Genomic DNA, 10,848 nt, shown 5'->3' with positions numbered 1-10,848 from the left:
CAGCTCCTCAACCCCCAACTCTTCACACCTCTCCCCTGAGGCCATCAGAGACTGCCTATCCCAATTAGAAAGAGAACTGGTCCAAATTAGGGAAGAGCTTCAAAGAAACTCGCATAGAAATGCAAATGACCAAGTAACAAGTGAGATCAATAAACTGAAATGTGTGTACAAGTCAGCTCTACAGAAGATAGGAGAAGAAATGCGTGAATTACAAAATGACAATGAGAGACTCATAAAGGAGATCGCAGAACTAAAAACACAGACCCCTCACCATCTGACCCAGCAGGGGGCAAAGGAAGCAAGCCAGAGAGCAGACAACATGGCCTCCACTGACCAGAATGTGAAGATGCCAAAAAACAGCACAACAATAACCAATACGACCAATCCTGAAACCAATAAAAGTGAACCAGAAACTAGAGAGATAGAAAAGAGAAGAGAACCAACCACCAGCAAAGCCAGCATCACAGACCCCCATCAGCGGCCACTTAACCCACCCCAGACATCACAAAGTCCTGACATTGTCCTAATAATGGACTCAAATGGGAAGTACCTAAATACACGATGGCTATTCCCAGGAAAATGGGTCAGAAAAGTTCACTTTGCAACTATTGAACAGGTGACAGAGGTCATCAGTAATCCACGGTTTACCAACCCAAACCATATTATCATACAAACAATCTGCCAGACCAGCACCAGCAGATCACAGGACAACTTATCCAATTAGCAAAGACGGCAAAACTAAAATTCCCAGACAGCAAAATCATTCTGTCATCTCTGCTCCCAACAAAGGATATATCCAGGCAAACCACCCAAAGTATCAATATGGAACTGACAGAAAGGGTCAAGACTGTCCCAAATGTGACCCTGGCACAACACCTTTCCATAAACCACCATCACCTGTATGATAATAAACACCTCAACAAACAAGGGGTCAGCCTCCTGGCCAAAGAGCTGAAAGACATTGTACTAAACAGAGGACCGAGGCCTGGACTCAACAGTGACCATAATCACACTGAAAGACCCCCAACAATAAAAAGGCAGAAAACCCCAGTCCTATTTCCAGAAGCTGGAAACAAAGCTCTTCACCCAAAATCAGACCATCAGAGGAGGAGACCTCCACAGAGGGGTCCACCGACCCCACACAGATACATGCAGAGCAGAGATATGGATGAGATAAAGACTCTGCTCAGCGCACTATGCAGGAAACTAATGTGAGTGGATGCAACCAACCACATCTACAGAACAGTCAGAAATCCAGTTTGATCTACACAGCCATACTCATTACAAGGTATATACACCCAAGATATATAGAAACATGACTTCACTTACAATCAGCAGCTGGAATATTCAGGGTCACAACACCTCGACCTTTGGATGTAAAACAAATGACCCTGACTTTATACAAAGACTGTGAAATTAAGACATTCAGATCCTCCTGGAAACATGGACCAGAGCCGAAAATGAATCTCTGGTGCCCATCGGATACAGGGAAATCTCTGTCCCTGTCCTGAAAATTAAAAACATCAAACAGGGCCAGAGCTCAGCAGGAATACTGATCTGGCATAAAGAGGAGCTCCACCAGTGCATCAAACCGGTGAAGAGAGGAGGCAGCCACATATGGATCAGGATCAGCAGCTCCATCCTCACCTCCTAGTCTGATGTCCACCTCTGCTCCACCTATATACCACCACCAGAGTCACCCTACTTCAATCCAGACTGCTTCGAGATCCAACAAAGAGAAGCCGCCCACTACCAGGGCCTGGGCAAAGTTCTCATCTTTGGAGACCTCAATGCAAGAACAGGGAGAGAAAACGACTTCCTGACCACGGATGGGAACATCTACATATTTGGAGCAGAGAATGATGACCAAGACTCAGTAGTCACAGAGAGAAACATCTATGACAGTACAGTCAACAAAAGTGGTAAAAAGCTCCTGAACGTATGTAGAAGTTTAGGACTTCATATTCTTAATGGACGAACCAAAGGGGACTCCTTAGGGAGGTGTACACTAAACTCCCATGTAGGGAGAAGTGTAGTAGAGAACCTGGCAAATATCAGTGCCTTCATAGTCTCCCCACAAACGCACCTGTCAGACCACAGCCAGCTTCTTCTGTACCTGAAATCTACAGAGAAACTATCCACTCAAAAGCCACAGCAGAGTGGCCTCTTCACCCGGCCTCCATCCTAAAAAATGGCACAAAATGTCAGCATTAAAGTATAAAGAGGCTCCCAGCAGACCTGAAATACAGCGGATGCTCCACCACTTCTACAACTACGAGTACCAGCCTAACCCAAAGGGAGTGAGTCAAGCTGCCAAAGACCTCAACAATATATTCTATGCAATGGCCAGACTGTCCGACATTAAAAAAGTCAACTACAAGAGACCAAAATAAAAACAGATCAATGGATGGTTTACAGAGAATGTAAAGCTGTACGGAAGACCCTGAGAACAGCCTCAAACAAGAAACACAGAGACCCCAACCACCCGGGTCTGACGGAAGCCTATGAAACCATACAAAGGTAGTACAAAACCATCCTCAGGAGGAAGAAGCAGAGTTACATCAATACCAAGCTCAACCAACTCCAAGATGCCCTCCAAGACAACTCCTTCTGGGAACTATGGAACACATGGGCACAAAAGACAAGAAAAAGCAACATCCATATCCAAAATGGCAACATCTGGCTCCAGTACTTCAGAGACCTCTATAAAGACATCCCAAAGGAAGAACTAAGCCAAGAACAGGAAAGCATAATGGCAAAACTAAAAGCAATGGAGGAAAAAGTAAAAAATTTCCAAAACCCCGTGGATACACCTATTACATTACAGGGAGTAGCAGAGAGAATCTCTTCCATAAGATGTAGAAAAGCCGGTGGCCTGGATGGAATCCTACCAGAAATGCTGAAGTACAGCCCACCAGAAATACAGGTCGCAATGGTTAAACTCTTCAATATTGTGCTAAGTGCCGGCTACTTCCCTCGTACCTGGAATCAAGGCCTCATCACACCCATCCACAAGAATGGGGACAGGTATGACCCTGCCAACTACAGAGGAATATGAGTCAGCAGCAACCTGGGAAAACTGTTCAACAGCATCCTGAACAAGAGGATCCTCAGTTTCCTCACCGAGCACAACGTCCTCATCAAGAGCCAAGCAGGATTCATGCCAAACCACCGCACTAACGACCACATCTATACCCTGCACAGCCTCATTCAGAGACACTTCCACAATACAAAGAACGGGAAGATATACGCCTGTTTTGTAGACTTTAAAAAGGCCTTTGATTCGGTGTGGCACCCAGGCTTATTCCTGAAACTGTTGGAGAGTGGAATAGGAGGAAAGACCTACGATGTTATCAAAAGCTCCTACACCAAGAACCTCTGCAGTGTGAGTGTGAACGGTAGAAGAACCGCCTATTTCCAGCAGAGCCGTGGAGTCAGACAAGGCTGTAGCCTAAGCCCAACGCTCTCCAACATTTACATCAACGAGCTGGCTACCGCTCTGGAATCTTCCACAGCACCAGATCTAACCCTCCACGACGTGCAGGTGAAATTCCTGCTGTATGCAGATGACCTGCTGCTTCTGTCACCAACCAAGAAAGGTCTCCAAGAAAACCTGAAAATCTTAGAGAAATTCAGCTCCACCTGAGCACTACTGGTCAACGCAAAGAAAACCAACATCATGGTGTTCCAGAAGAGAAAATCAGACCAGCACCCTTTATCTTTCCTCAACAACTGCGCCCTTACAGGAATGGACAAATATACCTACCTGGGCCTAGAGATTCACCGGTCAAGGAGCTTCAAACAAGCCATAGAGACCCTGAAAGATAAGGCCTGCAAAACCTTCTATGCCATCCGAAGGAAACTCTACCGTCTGAAGCCACCAGTGAGGCTCTGGTTAAAAATCTTCGACTCTATCATCGCCCCAATCCTCCTGTATGGCAGCGAAGTCTGGGGCCCTCACACCTACCCAGACTGGTCAAGGTGGGATTCCAGCCCAACAGAAATATTCCACCTGGTATTCTGCAATCACCTTCTCCAAGTCCATCGGAGCACCTCCAACAGTACTTGCCGGGCCGAGCTGGGCAGATTCCCTCTACACCTAACGGTTCTAAAGAAGGCACTGTCATTCCGGGCTCACCTACAAAGGAGCAATCCAAGCTCCCATCACCATAAAGCCCTGACACATGTAGGTGAAACAGAAAAACCAGGACCCTCGGAACAGCTCACCCAAACCCAACCTGACCAGAACACCAATCACAGCAACCTAACAAAAGCCGGAATCAGGAAGATGGTAGACGAAGGCCAGGAGAGGTACGTAAGTGACTGGAAGAACGACATCATCAGCTCACAGAAACTGACCATGCACCAGAGTCTACAGAGAGACTACAGACTGGCCCCATATCTGGAGAAACTCCCGGACCCCAGAGACTGCAAGATCCTGAGCCGGTATAGACTCAGTGCCAACAGTCTGGCCATCGAATCCAGCCGACACAGGCAGAGCTACAAGCCCAGGGAGGAAAGACTGTGCCAAAACTGTGACCAGGAGGCCCTGGAGGATGAGACCCACTTCCTGCTACACTGCTCCAAGTACTCAGCAGTGAGGGACACTCACTTCAGGAGACTCTCACATCTCTTCCCGCATTTCATCACCATGAAGGAGGAAGAGAAAACATATATCCTGTTGGGGGAGAAGAGAAAGAAGTGGAGATAGCAGGGCAATATGTGAGCGAATGTCATAGACTGCGAGAAAGAGAACTGTGATATGCCATGGACTTCTATGGCACCCACCCTGGATATGCCCCATGCCCCCCCATTCACCTTCCCTATGCCATGGACTTCTATATCCCCATCCTGGATCTGCCCCCATCCACCTTTCCTACAACCCCTACCCAACATCCCTACAGTCCCTATCCCTATTCCCTTTTGTACACTTGCTTTGGCAAAACTAATGTGTATTTAGTCCTGCCAATAAAGCTTCCTTGAATCGTGTACACAGGGGTCTGCGACCAAAGCTGGGGGTATACGGGTGTATACAGCGTACACAGAGGCGCCTGTGACCGAAGTTGGGGTATACAGGTGTATACAGCGTACACTGAGGGATCTGCGACTGAAGCTGGGGGTATACGGGTGTATACAGAGCACACCTCGTACACACGCGGCTCCGCTCCGCACACCTCGTACACACGCGGCTCCACGCCGTACACCTCGTACACACACGGCTCCGCTCCGTACACCTCGTACACACGCGGCTCCGCTCCGTACATGTCGTACACACGTGGCTCCACGCCGTACAACTCGTACACACACGGCTCCGCTCACCTCGTACACACACGGCTCCACGCCGTACACCTCGTACACACGCGGCTCCACGCCGTACAACTCGTACACACACGGCTCCGCTCCATACACCTCGTACGCACGCGGCTCCACGCCGTACACCTCGTACACACACGGCTCCGCTCCGTACACACGCGGCTCCGCTCCGCACACCTCGTACACATGCGGCTCCACGCCGTACAACTCGTACACACACGGCTCCGCTCCGTACACCTCGTACACACACGGCTCCGCTCCGTACACCTCGTACACACACGGCTCCGCTCCTTACACCCCGTACACACACGGCTCCGCTCCGTACACCTCGTACACACACGGCTCCGCTCCTTACACCTCGTACACACACGGCTCCGCTCCGTACACCTCATACACACACGGCTCCGCTCCGTACACCTCGTACACACACGGCTCCGCTCCGTACACCTCGTACACAAAGGGCTCCGCTCCGTACACCTCGTACACACACGGCTCCGCTCCGTACACCTCGTACACACAGGGCTCCGCTCCGTACACCTCGTACACACACGGCTCCGCTCCTTACACCCCGTACACACACGGCTCCGCTCCGTACACCTCGTACACACGCGGCTCCGCTCCGTACACCTCGTACACACACGGCTCCGCTCCGTACATCTCGTACACACACGGCTCTGCTACATCCACCCTGTAAACCCCTCCTGACCCCACACAAAAACTTCCCCTCATCTAGCACCATGACAACCAGCACAGCAGAGTCCTGCACACACTGAGGCCCCTGATCATGTGACCCCTGACTCCTCCCCTCTTGTGACCTCATCACAGGTCCTGTGCACACAGAGCAGTCATATATGTGGAGTGCGGCTTGGCAGGTTAGTGATGGGCTGTCCGGCTCTTCTTACTCCTGTCCGCTCCGTACACCTCGTACACACACGACTCCGCTCCATACACCTCGTACACACGGCTCCGCTCTGTACACCTTGTACACACTCTGCTCCGCTCCGTACACCTCGTATACACGCGGATCCACTCCGTCCACCTCGTACACACACGGCTCCGCTCCATACACCTCGCACACACAGGGCTCCGCTCCGTACACCTCGTACACACACGGCTCCGCTCCGTACACCTCGTACACACACGGCTCTGCTCCGCACACCTCGTACACACACGGCTCCGCTCCGTACACCTCGTACAAACGCGGCTCCGCCCCGTACACCTCGTACACACGCGGCTCCGCTCCGTACACCTCGTACACACACGGCTCCGCTCCGTACACCTCGTACACACACGGCTCCGCTCCGTACACCTCGTACACACGCGGCTCCGCTCCGTACACCTCGTACACACGCGGCTCCGCTCCGCACACCTCGTACACACGCGGCTCCGCTCCGCACACCTCGTACACACACGGCTCCGCTCCGTACACCTCGTACACACACGGCTCCGCTCCGTACACCTCGTACACACACGGCTCCGCTCCGTACACCTCGTACACACACGGCTCCGCTCTGTACACCTCGTACACACACGGCTCCGCTCTGTACACCTCGTACACACACGGCTCCGCTCTGTACACCTCGTACACACACGGCTCCGCTCTGTACACCTCGTACACACAGGGCTCCGCTCCGTACACCTCGTACACACACGGCTCTGCTCCGTACACCTCGTACACACACGGCTCCGCTCTGTACACCTCGTACACACACGGCTCCGCTCCGTACACCTCGTACACACACGGCTCCGCTCCGTACACCTCGTACACACACGGCTCCGCTCCGTACACCTCGTACACACACGGCTCTGCTCCATACACCTCATACACACACACGGCTCTGCTCCATACACCTCATACACACACACGGCTCTGCTCCATACACCTCATACACACACACACGCGGCTCCGCTCCGTACCCATAGAGCTGAATAGAGGAGCGATGTTCCTTCACTCTGATGGGAATTGATGGTGACGTTTGTCCAACGTCCACGTTACTGAGTAAATCCCCCCAGGACTGCAGCCGGTAAAGACCCCGATATCCACAGGTGTCCCCTCTAATTGGGGGAAAGGGATAGAAAAGCCTCTTATCCCGAGGGGAAACCCTGTACATGGAGACATCGGCCTCAGATCTCTCCTGTCCTGTTCTTCCAGAAAAGCCTCAAACTTCTGTGTGTGACTCAGAGCTGAGATCTAACGGGAGAGAAGATTCCAGTGCGGGGAAGACGGGAAACCTTCATATAGACGGCCGGTGGGGATGGAGGCTGTGACCGACTCTGGCCAAATCTGTCTCTAGAGCCGCAGTAGAAGATGAAGATGTCGTCCTCATCATGAAGGAGTTATTTCTCATGTCGCGTGTAATGAATCTCCTGCAGTATTGCTAATGCCGATTCCAGTGTCGGTAATGAGACGAGAATTAGCGTTATGGAAGATGAGTCTATGAGGAACGTGTTCAGCTGCCGACTCCGAGGAGGAAACTGCTTGTTGTCTGTGGCCTAAATATATAGGTTTTATTAGTAGATGTCAGGGGAGAAAACTAAACCCTGTAAGATAATAAATCTCCTCATATGTTTCCCTTATTATCTCCAGTAATTGTATTATTACACCGGATTCTTATGATGTTACATCGGATCATCTTCTTCTCATTCAGGTCTCTACAATATCGGATCCTCTCAGTGAAGATCTTCTACAGAAGAGAATTTTCCTGATTTACCCATCAAGGATGGATATGGACAGAGACAAGATGGCGGAGAGGATGTTACACCTCACCCTAGAGATCCTCTTCCGTCTCACTGGAGAGGTGAGAGATTCTGATGACGTCACATTACATCATTCTTATCTATGGGAATAACAGATGGACAGAACTGGAGAGGTGAGGACTCTGGAAATGCCTGTAGTGAGATTTATTAATGTGTCTCTCCATAACCAGGATTACACAGTGGTGAAGAAGACCTCTAGTGATCGCTGTCAGGACCCTGTGTCTGAGGGATGGGGAAGACCCCTGAGCCCAATCACAGGGCCTCCACCTCACCCCCTGATCCATGAGGACATCAATGACCAGAAGATCTTAGAACTCATCTACAAGATGATTGAGCTGCTGACTGGAGAGGTGACACTGCTGGGAATGCTGGGACATTATGCAGTAACACTATGAAGGGATCGGGGGATGATGGTATCATTGTATGTGTCAGGTTCCTATCAGGTGTCAGGATGTCGCTGTCTATTTCTCCATGGAGGAGTGGGAGTATTTAGAAGGACACAGAGATCTGTACAAGAACGTCATAATGGAGGTTCCCCAGCCCCTCACATCTCCAGGTAATAGACAGGACTAAATACACACGGCCTATAATTATCTGTATGTAGAGAATGAATTCTGTCCCTGTATGTGTTTCCTCCAGATCTATCCAGTAAGAGGACAACACCAGAGAGATGTCCCCGTCCTCTTCTTCCACAGGACTGTAAACAAGAAGATCCCAGTGCTCCTCAGGATCATCAGGTAGATGGAGAGAAGGTGTCAGGAGATCTCCCCTATGATGTGTAGACGGCTGAGAAGGTCTTGTGCTCAGTCTTGTTTTAACCACCAGTATTATATGTTTTATACTTGTGTAATGAGAGCGGTGGAGATGGCAGGATTAGAGCTGATCATAGATGGGACTTCCCCATCTGTCAGTGACTTTCACAATATTTGTTTTCAGGGTGAAGATCTGACCCATATTAACACTACAGAGACATATGTGAGGGGTGATGAGTGTTGTAAAGAGGAGATTCCCACCTATGACTACCCAGGTGAGTAGTAACCACTAAATGCAGAGAAGTCACAGATTCCTCTGTCACCGGCTGTGGCTGCTTTATTGGTGGTGTAGTCCGGCCGTATTACCATGATCACCATTTTGCCTCTAGACCGCAACATTCTCCTCCACCCAAAAGTGTTCAAATGACTTTGGGTATTGAAAGCTCTTTTCTATAGAACTTACAACCTGGAGGATCCACCTACCCCCTGGGATTAGGAGATGCTGACCATTACCTGCCCAGATCTGTAACTATAAAGCCAAATGACAGCGTACGTAGAATGTGCTGACAGGTTAGAAAATCACTTGAAGAAAAATCTTATGCTGGGCCTGTAAGAGAAAGCGGAGGGTAATGATGCTGTTGGCTTCCTAGATCCCTGAGATCTTATTGGATGAATCTTCTCTCCCTTCTGTGCTGCTGAATGTCTCATGGTCCCTACAAGACCAGGTCCAGTCTTTCTGACCAAACTTCCCTTTTATGAGCGACAACAGTAAATGTGCAGTGAGGCCGAGTGTGAATTTCTCTACAATAACAGCAGTTTCCCTTTATCCTGACTTTTCAATTTGTGTTAAAACTACCATATTTTTCGCACTATAAGACACACTGTTTTCCTTCAAAAATGTGGAGGAAAATGGAGGGTGCGTCTTATAGTCCGGATGTACCGGCTCTGGCTGTGGTGGGGAGGTGGGGGAACGGCATCGGCGGAGCAGCAGGTCACAGGAGGCTGGAGCCGGTGACTGCGGCTAACTTCTGTTCCTGCTGCTAAAGAGAAATGAATATTCACTGCATTACACGCCCATGGGCTTGGAGGGCAATGAATATTCATTTCTCTTTAATAATAGTATCTTGATATGATTAGCCTCCAACCCCGGTCCTGCTATACATGGCCCCATCCATATAATTGGCCCACACCCCCATCCACATCCTGGTATGCATGGTCCCATCAGAAAACATTAAAAAAACAAACCATTACACTTACCTACCCCGTGCTCCCTCGCAGCGTCCTGCTCCGGTGCCAGCAACTGCTATATGCTTGTAAGCAGCACATGGCAGGGACGTCACGCACTGCTCACAAGCAGAGCACAGCTGCCAGGACTGTGCACGCAAAGGGCAGTGAGTATTCATTGCTCTTCAGTATTGTGCAGTGTCAGCCACCAGCTTCCTGCTGCTACCGGCGGTCACGTGTGCCGCTACTTAAGAGAAATAAATATTCATGAATACTCACTGTTCTCAGCGCTGCTTACAAGCATATAGCAGTTGCTGGCACCGGAGCAGGATGCTGCGAGGGAGCACCGGGTAGGTAAGTGTAATGGTTTGTTTTTTTTAATGGATGGGGTCCTGCATACCAGGATAAGGATGGGGACCCAGTATACCAGGACAGGGATGAGGTGGCATGCATGCCAGGATAGGGATGAGAGATCCATGCATACTAGGGTAGGGATGAGGGATCCATGCATACCAGGATAGGGATGAGGGATCTATGTATATCAAGATATGGATGAGGGATCCATGTATACTTGGATAGGGATGAGGGATCCATGCATACCAGGATAGGGATGAGGGATCCATGCATACCAGCGTAGGGATGAGGGATCCATGCATACCATAATAGGGATGAGGGATCCATGCATACCAGAATAGGGATGAGGTATCTATGCATACCAGGGTAGGGATGAGGGATCCATGCATACCAGGGTAGGGATGAGGGATCCATGTATACTAGGATAGGGATGAGGGATCCATGCATA

The 10,848-nt window shown here is 50.0% G+C and overlaps 1 protein-coding gene across 1 annotated transcript in view; it reads left to right on the top strand.

Moving 5' to 3' along the window:
* Positions 1-199: 199 nt before the first annotated feature.
* The window catches only part of LOC141060283 (uncharacterized), a 51,350-nt gene continuing 40,701 nt past the window's right edge, over positions 200-10,848 (top strand). The window contains 4 exon segments of the mRNA XM_073556500.1: positions 200-340; positions 8,503-8,626; positions 8,710-8,807; positions 9,007-9,097. Of these exon segments, the coding sequence (XP_073412601.1) occupies positions 200-340; positions 8,503-8,626; positions 8,710-8,807; positions 9,007-9,097 (454 nt within the window).

This window comes from Dendrobates tinctorius, unplaced genomic scaffold, assembly GCF_039654945.1.
Source record: "Dendrobates tinctorius isolate UK_male_01 unplaced genomic scaffold, ASM3965494v1 ptg000233l, whole genome shotgun sequence".
In the NCBI taxonomy this organism is placed as follows: Eukaryota; Metazoa; Chordata; class Amphibia; order Anura; family Dendrobatidae; genus Dendrobates; species Dendrobates tinctorius.
Note: the sequence above shows the minus strand (reverse complement) of the source record. Positions and strands in the feature narration are given on the sequence as shown.